This window comes from Serinus canaria, chromosome 3 (genome assembly GCF_022539315.1).
Source record: "Serinus canaria isolate serCan28SL12 chromosome 3, serCan2020, whole genome shotgun sequence".
Lineage (NCBI taxonomy): Eukaryota > Metazoa > Chordata > Aves > Passeriformes > Fringillidae > Serinus > Serinus canaria.
In genome coordinates, this window is record NC_066316.1 from 112,134,964 (window position 1) to 112,151,765 (window position 16,802).

Here is a 16,802-nt window from a genome sequence, read left to right on the forward strand (position 1 = left end):
AATTCTTCCCTGTGAGGGTGGGGAGGCTGGGGGGGGGGGGGGGGGGGTGCCCAGCCCAGCCCAGCCCAGGTGATCCCAGCTGATTCCCAGCCCGGGTGATCTCAGGTGAGTCCCAGCCCAGCCCAGGTAATCTCAGGGTGACCCTAGGTGATTCCCAGCCCACCCAGGCAATGACCAGCCCAGGTAATCCCAGATCATTCCAGGTGATTCCCAGCCCAGGTGATTCCCAGCCCAGGTGATGCCCAGCCCAAATGATCCCAGGTGATCCCAGGTGATTCTCAGACCAGATGATCTCAGGTGGTTCCCAGCCCAGGTGATTCCCAGCCCACTCAGGTGATCCCAGGTGATTCCCAGCCCAGGTGATCCCAGGTGATTCCAGATGACCCCAGGTGACCCCAGGTGGTTCCCAGCCCCCTGTCCCTCACGCTGTCCCCGTTGGTGCCGCAGGAGGAGGGCCTCAACGACGTGCAGGAGATGATCAAGACGGAGAAGCCGCACCCGGAGCGCCGGCTCCGAGGGGTCCTGGAGGAGCTCAGCAGCGGCTGCCTGTGAGTGACAGGAGGGAAGGTGGCACCATCCAGGTCCCTGCTCCCAGGGGGAATGTCACCTCACCGTGCCCTGTCCTGGGGATGATGGGGCAATGACATTCCATGACACTGGCACCATGCTGGATCTTTTGCCTCGGGCTGGAGCGTGGTGCTTCCATCTCACACCCCAAAGGAGGGGGGGACACCTCGGTCCCGTGGCCTCCTCAGGCTGGTGGCCTGAAAGGTGGCTGTGCTCAGGTGGGGCTGGGCTCCTTCTCCAGAGAGCACTGACAGAACCAGAGGACTCAGTCTTAAGGGAAATTTAGTCTGGATATCAGGAAAAAGTTCTTTACAGAAAGAGTGACAAAGTTCTGGAATGTTCTGCCCAGGGAGGGGGTGGAGTCACCATCCCTGGGTGTGTTTAACAAAGCCTGGGTGTGGCACTGGGTGTCAGGGTTGAGTTGGGGTGTTGGGGCTAGGTTGGACTTGATGGTCTTGATGGTCTCTTCCAACCTCAGGATTCTGTGAATTCTGGGAATTTTGGGAATTCCCAGGGAGGTGGTGGAGTACCCATCCGTGGATGTGTTTAGCGGAAGACTGGATTTGTCACTAGGCGTCAGGGTTGAGTTGAAGTGTTGGGGCTGGGTTGAACTCGATGATCTTGGAGGTCTCTTCCAACCTGGTCATTCTGGAAATTCTGGGAATTTTGGGAATTCCTGGGGACTGGGGAGGTGGTGGAGTCACCATCCCTGGATGTGGTTAAAAAAGCCTTGATGTGGCACTGGGTGCCAGGGTTTGGTTGAGGTGTTGGGGCTGGGTTGGACTCGATGATCTTGAAGGTCTCTTCCAACGTGGTAATTCTGTGAATTCTGGGAATTTTGGGAATTCCCGGATACCAGGGAGGTGGTAGAGTCCCCATCCGTGGATGTGTTTAGCGGAAGACTGGATTTGTCTCAAGGTGTCAGGGTTGAGTTTAGGTGTTGGGGCTGGGTTGGACTCGATGATCTTGAAGGTCTCTTCCACCCAGCAATTCTGTGAATTCTGGGAATTTTGGGAATTCCCAGATACCAGGGAGGTGGTGGAGTCCCCATCCCTGGCTGTGTTTAACAAAGCCTGGGTGTGGCACTGGGTGCCAGGGTTGAGCTGAGGTTTTGGGGTTGGGTTGGACTCGATGGTCTTGGAGGTCTCTTCCAACCCAGTGATTCTGGGAATTCTGGGTGGCACCTGGTGGCCCCTGATGATGCCGACAGTCCCTTCCTGAGTCCGTAGTGCAAACCGGCCTCTCATCCACAATTTTGTTGGAGATTGGCAGGAATTCGAGCATTTTCCAGGGATGTGGTCAGGCTGGTGGGGTGGGAAGGGAACCCTGGGAAGGTTCCCATGGGAATCTCCTTTTCCTGCAGGCGCTTCCTGACCTTGGCTGACAAGGACCAGCACCACTCGTCCCGCACCAGGCTGGACCGGGAGAGGCTCAAATCCTGCATGAGGGAGCTGGTGAGCGGGATCCGATCCCTAAAGGGGCTCTGGGAGAGCTGGAGAGGGACTGGGGACAAGGCATGGAAGGACAGGACACAGGGAATGGCTTCCCACTGCCAGAGGGATATTGGGAGTTAGGAATTGTTCCCTGGCACTGGCTGTTCAGGGAAGTTTCGGGAAGAGCAGAGGAGAATTCCTGAGAAGGGACAGGAATTTGTTCCACGGACATGTTTGTTTCCTGTCCCTATGAGTCGGGGATTTGGGGTTTAATTCTGACCCCAAAGCCCACTCAAGTCTCAGCCAAGTCCCAAGTGTCACTTCTGCCTCTGCTGACTCCCTTCCACCAGACTCTGGAAAGAAATTTGGGAGCACGGAGCTGGAAAGGGAAATTTGGGAACCCCACAGAGCAGAGCTGCTCCAGGGACAGAGGTTTGGGGATGATTTTGGGAACCCCAAAAAGCAGAGCTTTCCCAGGGACAGAGGTTTGGGGTGATTTTGGGAACCCCAAAAAGCAGAGCTGCCCCAGGGACAGAGGTTTGAGGTGATTTTGGGAACCCCAAAAAGCAGAACTCTCCCAGGGACAGAAATTTGGGGTGATTTTGGGAACCCCACAGAGCAAAGCTGCTGCAGGGACAGAAATTTGGGGTGATTTTGGCAACCCCACTGAGCAGAGCTTCCCCAGGGACAGAAATTTGGGGTGATTTTGGCAACCCCACAGAGCAAAGCTGCTGCAGGGACAGAAATTTGGGGTGATTTTGGGAACCCCACTGAGCAGAGCTGCCGCAGGGACAGAGGTCTGGGGTTGGTGGCCCTGCTCCTTGCCGAGGACGTTCCGGAGAGCTTGACAAAGAGCTGGTGGCTTCTCCAGCTGGCATGGCCAAGGTCACCAACTCCAGTGGCCAGCTGCATCCTCGAGATCCAGGAATTGTTAAATTCCACATGTTCATGTGGAAGCTCCAAGGGTCACAAGCTGGGTGACAGCAGGCGAGGCACCTTCCTGTCTCAATAAAACACGAAATGAATGACGCTCGCACTCTGAGATGTCCAAGGCAAAAAAGGGACAGTTTATTTCTGAACTCTCATGTTTATAGAATTCTAAAGGTGGCCGTGGATTGGAGGATGAAATTGCCACCTCTCCAACGACACTGGTCAAACCAACAGTCCGTCAAATTTCTCCTCCTCCAGAAAGGAATGCAAAACAATAATTATTTACATGAACAGTGCACGAGAAACTCCATTACAAAAATGTAAACATCAGATGGCTTAGAAGAACTTTAGAAGAACAGGGCCACACCTTCCTTAAGCCACCCCAAAATTCTCCAAGCTCAGGTGACACCTTTGTGGTGTCACCTTCTCCTGGGCCGTCTCTGCCCTCTCAGACTCTGCCATGCCAAGGACAACAAAAGGGTGTCTGAAGGTGTCCACCCTGACCTGGTGGGATTGAGGGGCCATTCCTTGGTCCGAGCTGTGTCCTGATGTCCCGACTCTGTCCACAGGAGAACATGGCCCAGCAGGCCACGGCCCTGCGCTCCCAGGTCAAGAGGAACACCATGAAGGACAAGCTGAAGCTGGTGCAGAACTTCCTGCAGAAGCTGCGGTTCCTGGCAGACGAGGTGGGTCCCTCACAGGCAGAGGTGGCTGGGGCTGGGGCAGCTCGTGGGGACAGAAAGCTGGGATGGAGGGATGGATGGATGGATGGATGGATGGATGGATGGATGGATGGATGGATGGATGGATGGATGGATGGATGGATGGAAGATGGATGGATGGATGGATGGATGGATGGATGGATGGATGGATGGATGGATGGATGGATGGATGGAATGGAGGGGGGATGGATGGATGGATGGATGGATGGATGGATGGATGGATGGATGGATGGATGGATGGATGGATGGATGGATGGATGGATGGATGGATGGATGGATGGATGGAGGGATGGATGGATGGATGGATGGATGAATGGAAGGGGAATGGATGAGGTGGATGGATGGGATGGATGGTGGATAGATGAATCCATGGATGGATGGATGGAATGGAGGGGGGATGACATGGGTGGATGGATGAATGGATAGGGATGATGGATGGAATGGATGGATGGATCCATGGAGACTTCCAAGGGCAGGAGAGGTCCCTCTGCAAGGAGCCATTCCAAGACCATGAGCTACCTCATGATCCCTGTGGACTCCTGGATGGGAATGAGACGATGTAAAATAATTAAGAGTTTCCCAGGCAGGGACAGAGCTGAGTCCTCCCGCAGCAGAGCTGGAGATGTTTCAGCCAGTCCCAGCCATGGAGGGATCCTGTGGATCCCTGCAAAATCAGGAGTTGGAAGGTGACACATTAAATCCCGGACTGGTTTAGGTGGGGAGGAATTTGAAATCCTGTCTAGGTCCAACCCCAGCACCTACCACAATCCCCAGGGTGCTCCAAGCCCCATCCAGCCTGGCCTTGGATACTCCCAAGGATCCAGGTGCAGCCACAGATGCTCTGGGAATTCCAGCCCAGCCTCTCCCCACCCTGCCAGGGAATAATTCCTAATTCCCAATATCCCATCCAGCCCTGCCCTCTGGCAGTGGGATCCATTCCCTGTGTCCTGTCCCTCCAGGCCTTGTCCCCAGTCCCTTCTCCAACTCTCCCAGAGCCCGTTTAGGCTCCAGAATGATTCCATGACATTTTTCCAACTTAGGACTGGCTCACAGGGGGTTCTTGTCCCTCCCTGGAGCTGCAGCTGTTCCACCTCCTGCTTCCAATTCCCATGGAAAGCTCCCAGCTCCATCCCTGGTTTCAGCCAGGCCTTCCTTGGCCCTGACCCAGCCCAGATCTGAGGAGTCAGGGGCCCTGTCTAGACTGGGAACCTCTTCCCTACACAGGGATGAGGAATGGCCGCTGCTCTCCCCTCCCCAAGTCCACTGATGGAGGAGAGAACAAAAACCTTCATTCTTCTATGCCCAAATTTATACATTTTTAAACTTATAACCAACATAAATTATCGGAATAAATCACACGAGACTCTGTTGAAGCCCTAGATACTGAGAATTTTAAACTTTCTGTGCTGAAAGGCACAGACCCTCAAGAGAGCCCTGCATTTAACCTGAGGCTGTAAAGAAGGCTTCCAAAATAAATTGGTAGCACTGGGATTATGGGTGTGTAGTTAGTTAGAAGTGTGTGATATCACCAGGTGGAAAACTTAGAGATTGGGGTTTTAGAATATAATAAATATAAAGTGAAATGGAGGTTTTAAGACAAAAACAAATTGTTCTTCTTTACTTTTTTCTTCCTTCTTCTTCATGAGTTTAAGTGGTAATTTGTAATTAAACAAAAAAGTCTGCATTACAGACTTTGAGTGATCAGTTATTAGATTAAAAGAGAAAATAATTTAGGTATTATTTCTTAATTAAATAGTTTAATCTTAAAAGGTCTTATAAGAAAAAATAGTTAACCATTTTATACCTTACTAATAAAAAACTACAGAACTCACGTCTGTGAAATGAGAACTTTAATTAAAAAAACCTAAATGTAAACACAAAGTATCATCTCAAATATTTTCAATCCCACACCCAAGACTCCATTTTCTTCATGCCAAAAAATTGGAAAAACCCAATTCTTTATTCACATAACTCATTTTTATACAGTTTTAAAGACCTCGGGTGTGAGTCCAATTTTTAGGAGCTTTTTTACCAATTACTTTATTGGTTAGTAAAAGGCATTTTAAATATCTTTATTTAAATGATTATTCTTAAATTATTATTCCTAATTATTTACACATTTTTTACATATTTTCTTCACTGATTCTCTTGAGATAGAGTCAATGTTTATGCAGTTGTTAGTTGTTTTTCACCCAGGAATTGATTGTTATGTTAACGAGCTGCTCACACCAGGATTGTTTTCATTTGTGAACTTGAAAAGTGCTAGCTTGACAAGGCTGGACCTAACAAAGCAGGCCTGATTTTATGAGGCCTCTCTTTTATAGTTTTTCTACTTTACCACATCAATAAATCCCAGTTTCTTTCCTGAGGAGCTTAGGTCTGAGCAGCTTTCTTGGACTGGGAATCTCCAAACAATCCCAGTGCCCCCAGTGTGGCCACAGGCACATCCACCTTCCATGGAATCTGTTGGATTTGCCTCCAGCAGCTCTCCAGCCCCGCCGGTGCCTCAGTGGTCGGAGCTGGGGCACTGAGAGGGCTCTCCTGTGGCATTCCCAGCCCCAGCACACGATTCCCGACGTTTTCATCTGGATGATGAGCAACAACAAGCGCATCGCCTACGCCCGCATCCCTTCCAAGGACATCCTGTACTCCGTTGTGGATGAGGAGATGGGCAAGGACTGCGCCAAAGTGAAGACAGTTTTCCTCAAGGTGAGGATCCCTCTGGCCCAGGGGAGCTGCGGCCAAGAGGAAGGAATTTGGGAGATGAGGATGAGAGTTTCGCATCCATTTTTTCTGGGTTTTGGATATTGGAGAAATGTGATCCATACTCTGCCGGTAGGGGTGGAAATTGGCTCCTAGGGAGGGTGAAGCACTGAAATTATCCGGTCCTGGTAAGTAGGAAATGTTTGGAAAGAGGGAGGTGTTTGATACAGCTGGAAATCCAGAGAATTTCTGGCTGAGTGTTGTGGTGTAAAAAGATGGGTGTCTGCTAAGGAAGGCAGGAGCCTCCCTTGAAAATAGAGAGTGCAAACCCCCTCCCTCTGAATTATTGTAATTTTGAAATTAAAGGGCTCTCAGGCAAAGATATGGGAGCAGGAATAACAATTCTTTATTAAGGTTAAAATAAAAACAAAATAAAATAAAAATTCAATAATACCAAACAACACTAACAGAGTCAGAATAGGATCTGACCCCCTGTGTGTCAGGGTGGTGGCACAGTCCCATCCCAGGCTGGCTCAGGGTGGTGGCACAGTCCCATCCCAGGGGGGCTCAGGGTGGTGGCACAGTCCCATTCCCAGGGGGCTCAGGGTGGTGGCACAGTCCCATCCCAGGGGGCTCAGGGTGGTGGCACAGTCCCATCCCAGGGGGGCTCAGGGTGGTGGCACAGTCCCATCCCAGGGGGCTCAGGGTGGTGGCACAGTCCCATCCCAGGGGGGCTCAGGGTGGTGACACAGTCCCATCCCAGGGGGGCTCAGGGTGGTGGCACAGTCCCATTCCCAGGGGGGCTCAGGGTGGTGGCACAGTCCCATCCCAGGGGGCTCAGGGTGGTGGCACAGTCCCATCCCAGGGTGGCTCAGGGTGGTGGCACAGTCCCATTCCAAGGTGGTGGCACAGCCCCATCCCAGGGGGGCTCAGTGTGGTGGCACCGTCTCATCCCAGGGGGCTCAGGGTGGTGGCACAGTCCCATCCCAGGGGGGCTCAGGGTGGTGGCACAGTCCCATCCCAGGGGGCTCAGGGTGGTGGCACAGTCCCATCCCAGGGTGGCTCAGCCCTCCTGCAGTGCCAGCTGTGGCTCTGCTGGAGCAGGGATCCTGCACAAAGGGGGAGTTTTCCTCTGGAGCTCCAGGGCTGCTGGAGATGGGCCTGCTCTCCCTCTGGGAATGCAGGGCAGCAGAAAGCTGCTCCTCTGGGAATGCAGGGGGCAAAGGCTGCTGTGGTATCCCAAAATCTCAGATTGTATCCAGGTAGGAATGCTTGGCTCCTCCCCTTGGGTGGAGCATGTCCCAGTGGGATGATGGAATTTTATCAGCCATGCAGGGACACTCACTGGCCCATGAACAGGAGAAAATTAATAATTAATGGCCCATTAACAGCAGAGATCTCCTGGAGGGAGGATTGGTTGTGGAAGAGATAAAGAAAACTGCCCAAAGAACAGAAGAGAACTACCCCACCTCTGACAGATGGAAAATAGAATACACACCCCAGCCACATCTTGCATTTCCAACCTAAGACACTTAGGAAAAGGAAACCACAGTGGGAAGAGGACAATGCCTGAGCCAGAGCAGTCATGATCCCAAAGGATCCTTGGGTTTAAGGAACAGCAGCACAATGTCCCAAAGAGGTTGGCTGCTCCAAGAGGGGTCTGTCTGTCCATATTCCCGATATCCATGTGAACTCTTCCTTTCCTTGTGCTCAGCTCCCTGGGAAGAGGGGCTTCGGCCCTGCTGGCTGGACAGTCCAAGCCAAGATGGAGATCTACCTGTGGCTGGGCCTCAACAAGCAGCGCAAGGACTTCCTGAGCGGCCTCCCCTGTGGGTTCGAGGAGAAGAAAACCCCCCGAGGACAAAACCTGCCCTCCTTCCCACCCATCAGCCTCCTGTACACCAGTAAGGAATTCCCATGGGATGGGGCGTGGAGGGGGTGGGAGGGAGCCTGGCTGGACACCTGCTCCAAGGGCTTCCAGGAGCTAAGAGGGACATAGTTCTGGTTGTCCCAGGAGAGATGGGAGGGTGGGAATTGTGTCCTCTCATCCTAAATCTATTCAGAGTTTTCACTGTGCACACAACAAGCAGGATGCCAAGGAAATTTGTATCCATTCAGGATTCGCACTTTGAGTTGAGATCCTTCGGCCACGAGCAAATCCAGGCTCCTGAGACATGCCTTGGATGGGCTCTGTCCTGGCTTAGGGCAAATTTGGGAGAGAACCTCCAAAGGGGCTCCTCTAGAAAGCAGATTTAAGCAGCCCCTCCCCCAGTCAGTTCAGGAAAATATTTCCTTGGAAAAAAGTGGAAAAAACCCTGTTTATTTAATAGGCAAAGCATTCACCAGCGTACAAAAAAATGAACAATATCAAACAACAAAACCCTCTAGCTGCTCAAAAAGAGATTACAAACTCAGAAAGTCCTTCCATGAGCTGTAGCTTGGCTCACTCAGCCTCTTATCAGTCTCTTATCAGTCACTTATCAGCCTCTTATCAGTTCCTCCAGTGCTGGAAATGCCGCAGCTCAGACCTGGCCTGGTGGGTGTTCAGTCCTGAGCAGGTTTAAACAGGTCCAAAGAAAAGAAAAAACCACAGTCCAGCAAACTTTGTCTCAGCAAGCTAGAAACTAACTAAAAGCAAAGGAGAGCTCTGTCCCGCTGTCTGTCCATCCACAGAAAACACAATCCAGGAGCAGGAATGTGGAGGAGTGAGTGCAGTTTCTGAAAACAAACTGTGAGCTTCTTCTCCCCCTGCTTCACACTCAGAACCAATCTTAAAGGTGCAAAAATTATTTCTGGGCTAAACAGATGAATGGGGATACTGAATTAAAATAAAAAATCATGGACTAAATCTCTCTAACTAGTCAAAGTTAGAAAGTGATGTGTTTATTGTGCTGGGGGGCAGCAAGGGGGTCATCCCTGAAATGTGTGACCACACCCCACAAGGATTTTTGCCTTCTATTTATTTCCCAAAATAATATATTTGCTCAACCCCAGCACCTCTCATCCCCGCTGTGTATTAAAATGAGGTTATTAGTCCTTCACATGAGTACATTTTTTCTCTTGAATTTGGTTGGTGGTCTCAAATGGGTCAGTGGTCCCAGGGATGAAGTCAGGAAGGTCTTTGTCAGGTCTGTGTGACCTTCTGGCACGATCCATGGCCCCCTGCTTCGTGATGGATTGACATAGACTCCAGGTGCTGGGCATTGTTCTACTGGTTTCAGTAGAGTAAGAGCCGAAATGAGGGATGATGGACTCCAGGCACGTCTTCAAAATGCAGTTTATTACATCCAAGATGTTACGGCAGTCCAGGGTCTTGGGCAACAGAGCCTGTGCATGCAGCTCATGGTGTCAGCTCCAGCTGCAGGCAGGCCTGGAGTCCTGCATCCCTCATTCGGGCTCTTACTAATGGCACCCCACATTGGGTGCCACTGTAAGAGCCTGAATGAGAGATGTTGGACTCCAGGCAACTCTTCAAAATGCAGTTCATCACATCCAAGATGTCACAGCAGTCCAGGGCTGTGGGTGGCAGAGCCTGTGCCCACAGCTCATGGTGTCAGCTCCAGCTGCAGGCAGGCCTGGACACCCTTAGTTTAGGTTACAAGTGCATTATTTACTTATCTTTGCTGAGCACCTTCATACAGCAGAACCAATCTATACCTTAATTTTTACCTATAGCAACAACTATATCATAACAACTGAAATTACCATATTCATGTTACTATTCTCCAATCACTCACAGTCAGTACATTACAGTTTAAGCTAGAAGTTTTTTTTCAGTTTTCTTGCAGTGGAAAATTCTGGAAATTTTCAGTTTTCTTGCAGTGGAAATTTTTTCTACTTGCAACATTGGCAGGCTTGTTTGCCTGTGCTATTTTTCTGCTTGGTAAAAACATCTTGTTTGGGGTGGGTTTATCCTTTGTTCTAGGTCATAAAAACCCCTTCTAACTCACACACCCTTTGCCTCCTTGGTTATCCAGTCAGGCTGGCTCAGCAATTCCTTTCTTCTATATCAAAACTTGCTTCCATCTCTATTCCTTCTTCAGATTCTATATTCAAAAATCTTTCTGCTAAGCACACATAGCTGTGAGACTTTCCTGTCAAACTTTCATCCTTCCCAACACAGTGTGTTCCTATAATGATTCACTTTCTCCATTTCCTTCTACAAATGAGCTCGTAATATAAAAATTAGCTTTAGCTTAAGCACCTAATAATCATTAACCTCTCATTAGTGTATCTAACTTCAACATGAATTGGTTCTAGCCCTCAGCTAAAAACTTAACCCTTTCAAATCATGATTCAGCACGAGCATCATATGGACAGGTTCCCAGAGGCCATCCCATCCCACTCCCTCTCTCTTCCAGAGAAACAGGTGTTCCAGCTGCGAGCCCACATGTACCAAGCCAGGAGTTTGTTTGCAGCCGACAGCAGCGGCCTCTCGGACCCCTTCGCACGGGTCTTCTTCATTTCCCAGAGCCAGTGCACCGAGGTGAACATTCCTGGGATGCGGGGATGGAGGGGTGTGGGGATGGCTGGCTCTGCAAATTCCCATGGCACAGATCCCATCAGTGAGGATCAGGCTGGTCCTGAGCTCCTGTGGTGGGAGAGCAGCTCTGGAACTGGGCCCTGACGGTTTCCAGGAGATCTCTCCCCAGGAGCCCATTCCCAATTAATGTCCCTCATCCTGGTGGCTGCAATTCTCCATGATTCTTCCATAATTCCCCGCAATTCTCCATGATTCTCAGTGATTCCCTGCCTGTTTAGGCAGAACTGGGTCATGTTAAAGTTATTTTTCAGTCTTCCCTTCCCAGTCCAAGGGTTGCCAAGCTTTAGGAAGCCTGGGAATAACCCAGGTCTGCTCATCTGCTATTGGATTGTCTTCCTCAGAAGAGTTCCTGGGTGATTCCCAATCCAAAAAATACACAGCAGCCCCACCTGCCACCCTTTCCCAGAACCCTGGTATGTTCCTGGAGCAGTAGGAATCTCTCCCATTCCCCAGGTTCTCAACGAGACCCTGTGCCCAACCTGGGACCAGCTCCTGGTGTTCGACAACGTGGAGCTGTACGGGGAAGCTCATGAGATGCGGGATGACCCCCCCATCATTGTCATCGAGATCTACGACCAGGACACTGTGGTGAGAAAATCCCAGGGAATTGTGAGTGGTTTGGATGCGGGGATCTCTCCAGATTTGGAGACAGAGGATTTGGGGAGCTTTTCTCCCTGATCCTTGGAGAATGGTCCTTCTAAATCTCCCACTGAGCCTCTGCCACTCATAAATCTCAGATGTATCTTGTTTTTGGAGAGGGAAGAAAGAGGCTGCAGCAAAGGAGTGTTTCCATTTGGGAAAGGTGCTCATCCCTGGCCTCCTTGCTGTCCCAGCCTTCAGCTGTTCCAAGCCTCCTTCAAGGAGTCAGGACTGAAAGTTTTCCCTGAGCTTTGGCATTCCAAGGCCAGAGCACTGATCCTGTTCCTGTTCTGACCATGGTGGGAAGAACCATGGGGCTAAATATGGAATTTCCATGTCAGATCCCCAACCCCAAGTGTGCCTGGGGAGAACCACAGGGCTAAATTTGGAATTCCTGAGTTGGATCCCCCGTCCTAAGGGCTCTTGGGCAGAACCACGGGGCTGATCTTGGAATTCCCATGTTGGATCCCCAGTCCCAAGTGCTCCTGGGGAAAATCACAGGGTTAGTCTCGGAATTCTGATGTCTGAGACCCAACCCCAAGTGCTCGTGGGGAGAAGCACAGGGCTAATTTTGAAAATTCCATGTTGGACCCCCAGCCCCAAGTGCTCTTGAGGGGAACCATGGAGCTAATTTTGGAATTCCTCTGTTGCATCTCCAGCCCCAAGTGCTTCTGGGGAGAACCACAGGGCTAAATTTGGAATTCCTGAGTTGGATCCCCCGTCCTAAGGGCTCTTGGGCAGAACCACGGGGCTGATCTTGGAATTCCCATGTTGGATCCCCATCCCCAAGTGCTCCTGGGGAGAACCACAGGGCTAAATTTGGAATTTCCATGTTGGATCGCCAACCCCAAGGATTCTTTCTGTAGGGAAAAGCCGACTTCATGGGCCGGACGTTCGCCAAGCCGGTGGTGAAGATGTCGGATGAGGAGTACTGCCCTCCACGCTTCCCACCACAGCTGGAATATTACCAGATCTACCGCGGCAACGCCACAGCTGGGGACCTGCTGGCTGCCTTCGAGCTGCTCCAGGTGCCAGCTGGACAAAGGGTTGGGAAGGATGGATGCAGGGTTGGGAGAGGGGATTAATTTATGGAGAATTGGGTAACTCAGAATAATTGGGAATAACTGCCCCTTCATGTGGAATGGACCTTTGTAGTTTCTCTTGGATGAATCGACCACTTTTTGTTCATCAAAGACACCTGGAAGTGTCCAAGGCCAGGTGAGATGGGGCTTGGACCCTTGTAGTTTCTCTTGGATGGATCAACCACTTGTTGTCCATCAAAGACAACTGGAAGTGTCCAAGGCCAGATGGGATGGGGCTTGGAGCAGCCTGGAAAGGTGGAAAGTGTCCCTGCCCATGGCAGGAGTTGGAATTCAATGGTCTTTAAAGTCCCTCCCAGCCCAAACCATTCAGTGATTCATAGTCTGGGGCAGTACCAGAGTTAAATTCTTCCACTTTTGTGCTGTGTGCTCCATCTGCTGAAATGCTTTTCCCGCCTTCTTTTTCTGCCAGGGCGGGTGCTCGTCCAAGCCCTTTTTCTCCCAATTTTCCTTGGACTGGGGGAATGGCTCACATGGGGGTTTGATCTTTCCTAAGCTCTGGGCTGGAAATGGGACCTTAAACATGCTCCTAGACTGAGCTCTGGGACCACATCCCTGTTTTCTCACACACATCCTTTCCAGGATAGAACAGCCCAGGGATGGGCTGCACTGGTGGGCGGAGAAGTTTGGATTGCTGTGGGGACTGTTCTGTGTGGAAGGACACCAATCCCCAGCACCTTCTGCTCCTGTGATTTCTTCTTCCCAAAGCACCTGCCCTGAGCTCTCAGCCCTCTGAGACACCCCAGACCCAACAACTGGGACCAGTTCCAGCTGAGACACAGCCCAGCTCCCTCTGGAATTTGTCCCTGCCCATGGCAGGGGTGGGAATGAGCTGATCTTTGAGGTCCCTTCCAACCCAAACCTATCTGTGATTCCACAGTGCTGTGAGAAGGACCAAAAACTGCTTCCCAGCAGCTCAGAGGAGCAGATCCTAATCCATGATCCATCCCTTCCAGATCGGCCCTGGGGGTAAATCAGACCTGCCCCCCATCGATGGCCCCACGGACATGGACCGAGGTCCCATCCTGCCAGTGCCTCTGGGAATTCGGCCGGTGCTGAGCAGATACAGAGTGGAGGTAACCAATGCCCATGTGGAGCGTTGTGGGGCAGGAGAACATCTCCAAAGGTTTTGGAAGGGCAGGAGGGACCTGGGAGTCAAGGATCTGTCCGTGGTGGCTGTTCTGGGAACCAGGTTGCAGCATCCCCAAAAAACCCAGGGAATTGGATCATTCCTTGCTGTCAGGAATGGACAGGACAGCAAGGAATGATCCAGCCCTCTGTCATGGGCAGGACAGTGAGTGAGCAGCACTTGGGCTGAGATGCAGCTCAGGGAATGTTAGAGATGGACACGGAGCTGGATCATCTGCTCCCAAAGCAATCCTGTAGCTCAGGTGTTCTCTATCCCATTGACCTCAGGAAAGGAGGATGGGAAGCCTCTCACATATCCATGGATACCTGAAGGGGGATTTTGTATCCAAATTAGTGTGGGCACAACCCAGGGCAGTGCCCATCCCCTGTGCTGGCACTGCTGGGACACCTCCAATGCTGGGGGCAGCTCTGGACCCCTCCTGACAGGAGAAACCTGGAGGGGCTGGAGCATGTCCAGGGAAGGGAATGGAGCTGGGAAGGGAATGGGGCCCCAGGAGAGGCTGAGGGAGCTGGGAAGGGGCTCAGCCTGGAGAAAAGGAGGCTCAGGGGGGACCTTGTGGCTCTGCACAACTCCCTGACAGGAGGGGACAGCCAGGGGGAGTCAGGCTCGGCTCCCAGGGAACAGGGACAGGACAAGGGGAAATGGCCTCAGGCTGGGCCAGGGCAGGCTCAGGTTGGACACCAGGAGGAATTTCTGTACGGAAAGGGTGGTCAGGCCTTGGCAGGGGCTGCCCAGGTAGGTTTGGAGTGCCCATCCCTGCAGGTGTCCAGGGCAGGCCTGGATGTGGCACTGAGTGCCCTGGGCTGGGGACAAGGTGGGAACTGGGCACAGGTTGGACTCGATGATCCTGGAGGGCTTTTCCAACTGATTCCATTGTTTTGTGATGTGTCCCTCAGAGGTCCTGGTGGGCATCCCTGACCCAGGCAATGCCCACAGGGATGTTCAGGGCACATCTCAGCCCTGGGTGAAAGTGTCTCTGCTCAGGTGAGGTGCCACTGGCCAGGTCTCCAAAGTGATTTTGGCTCCTGTTTTCCCACACATTTGCATCACAATAAATGTTCCTCACAATTTGAATTCAGCCATGGGGAATAAGGAGGTGGGGAAAATCTCAGTTTTGGGGAATTTTGGATGGTGGCAGTCTGTTATCCCAGGTTGGGACAGGGAAGTTTCCACAGTGACACGATCCCATTGGGACAAAGCGATGGCGGTGCTGGATCCAGAGCCTCCAGAGATGGACAGAGCTGGATTCCCAGGGCAGAAAAAGGCCAGGAAGGAAGAAAGGCAGGAAAATGCTGAGGACAGCAGGCTGGTGACCTTGGGGTGCAGGGTGTCAGGAGGAGAAATCTCAGGGATCCACCACTGCCCTGTGATGATATCAGCAGTGGGATCCCTCTCCATGGAGAACCAGCTCTCAGGGATCATCCCTCTCACACTCACATTCTCCCTCCTCCTCCTCCTGCCCTAGATCTTGTTCTGGGGGCTCAGGGACCTGAAGAGAGTGAACCTGGCCCAGGTGGACCGGCCCCGTGTGGACATCGAGTGTGCCGGGAAGGGCGTCCAGTCTGCCCTGATCCAGAACTACAAGAAAAACCCCAACTTCAGCACTTTGGTCAAGTGGTTCGAGGTGGTGAGTGTGGCCTCTTCCCTCTGATCCCTCAGCTGGAACCTGGAATTTCTGGAGCCCACCATGGCTCAGAGCCCTTTACTCCAGTTTTTCGAAAACAATGGAGCACATGGACACCATTCCTTTACCTGAGGGCTCCCAAGCCACGATCTCCTGGAGCAGCTCTGGATTCTTCCTCCAGCATGATCCCAGTTCTGGTTCCTACTCAACGGTCCCTACTCATGTCTTCCTAGCATGATCTCATTCCTAATCCTGACTGCCCTTCCCAGTCTGATCCTGCTCCTAATTCCTATTGCCCTTCCCAGCATGATCCCATTCTTAATCGCTACCAGCCTTCCCAGTAAAATCCCATTCCTAATCACTATTGTCCTTCCCAGTATGATTCCATTCCTAATCCCTACTCTCCAGCATGATCCCATTCCTAATCCCTACTGTTCTTCTCAGTATGATCCCATTTCTAAACCCTACTGCCCTTCCCATTATGATCCCATTTCTAATCCTTACTGCTCAGCATGATTCCATTCCTAATCTCTACTCCCCAGCATGATCCTATTCCTAATCCCTACTGGCGTTCCCAGAATGATCCCATTCCTAATCTCTACTCCCCAGCATGATCCCATTCCTAATCCTTACTGTCCAGCATGATTCCATTCCTAATCCCTACTCTCCAGCATGATCCCATTCCTAATCCCTACTGTTCTTCTCAGTATGATCCCATTTCTAAACCCTACTGCCCTTCCCATTATCCCATTTCTAATCCTTACTGCTCAGCATTATCCCATTCCTAATCCCTACTCCCCAGTATGATCCCATTCCTAATCCCTACTGGCCTTCCCAGAATGATCCCATTCCTAATCCTTACTGCCCAGCATGATCCCATTCCTAATCCCTACTGGCCTTCCCAGAATGATCCCATTCCTAATCTCTACTCCCCAGCACCATCCCATTCCTAATCTCTGTTCCACAGCATGATCCCATTCCTAATCCCTACTGCCCTTCCCAAAATGATCCCATTCCTAATCCCTACCAGTCTTCTCAGTCTGATCCCATTCCTAACCCCTACCAGTTTTCTCAGTCTGATCCCATTCCTAATCCCTACTTCCCTTCCCAGCACAATCCCATTCCCAATCCCCCCTGCCCTTCCCGACCCCCAAACCAGCCACTCCCCGCCCTCGGTGACCATCCCTGCCCTGTTCCCCAGGACCTCCCGGAGAACGAGCTGCTGCACCCGCCCCTGAACATCCGCGTGGTGGACTGCCGCGCCTTCGGGCGCTACACCCTGGTGGGCTCCCACACCGTCAGCTCCCTCCGCAAGTTCATCTACCGCCCGCCCGACAAGAAAGCCGAGCACTGGAACATGGCAGGTACCAGGACTGGGACAGGGGGATCCG

General features: G+C 51.7%; 1 protein-coding gene across 2 annotated transcripts in view; it reads left to right on the plus strand.

Moving 5' to 3' along the window:
• Positions 1-459: 459 nt before the first annotated feature.
• Positions 460-16,802, plus strand: part of OTOF (otoferlin) — a 41,623-nt gene continuing 25,280 nt past the window's right edge. The window contains exons 1-11 of one of the 2 annotated variants that reach the window (XM_050972791.1): positions 460-548; positions 1,931-2,021; positions 3,500-3,616; positions 6,209-6,361; positions 8,070-8,259; positions 10,717-10,841; positions 11,352-11,486; positions 12,404-12,565; positions 13,594-13,713; positions 15,253-15,414; positions 16,613-16,775. In XM_050972791.1, the coding sequence (XP_050828748.1) occupies positions 475-548; positions 1,931-2,021; positions 3,500-3,616; positions 6,209-6,361; positions 8,070-8,259; positions 10,717-10,841; positions 11,352-11,486; positions 12,404-12,565; positions 13,594-13,713; positions 15,253-15,414; positions 16,613-16,775 (1,492 nt within the window). In that variant the 5' untranslated portion in view covers positions 460-474. The remainder of the gene's footprint in view (positions 549-1,930; positions 2,022-3,499; positions 3,617-6,208; positions 6,362-8,069; positions 8,260-10,716; positions 10,842-11,351; positions 11,487-12,403; positions 12,566-13,593; positions 13,714-15,252; positions 15,415-16,612; positions 16,776-16,802) is intronic. The other variant, XM_050972790.1, reaches the window with a different exon arrangement.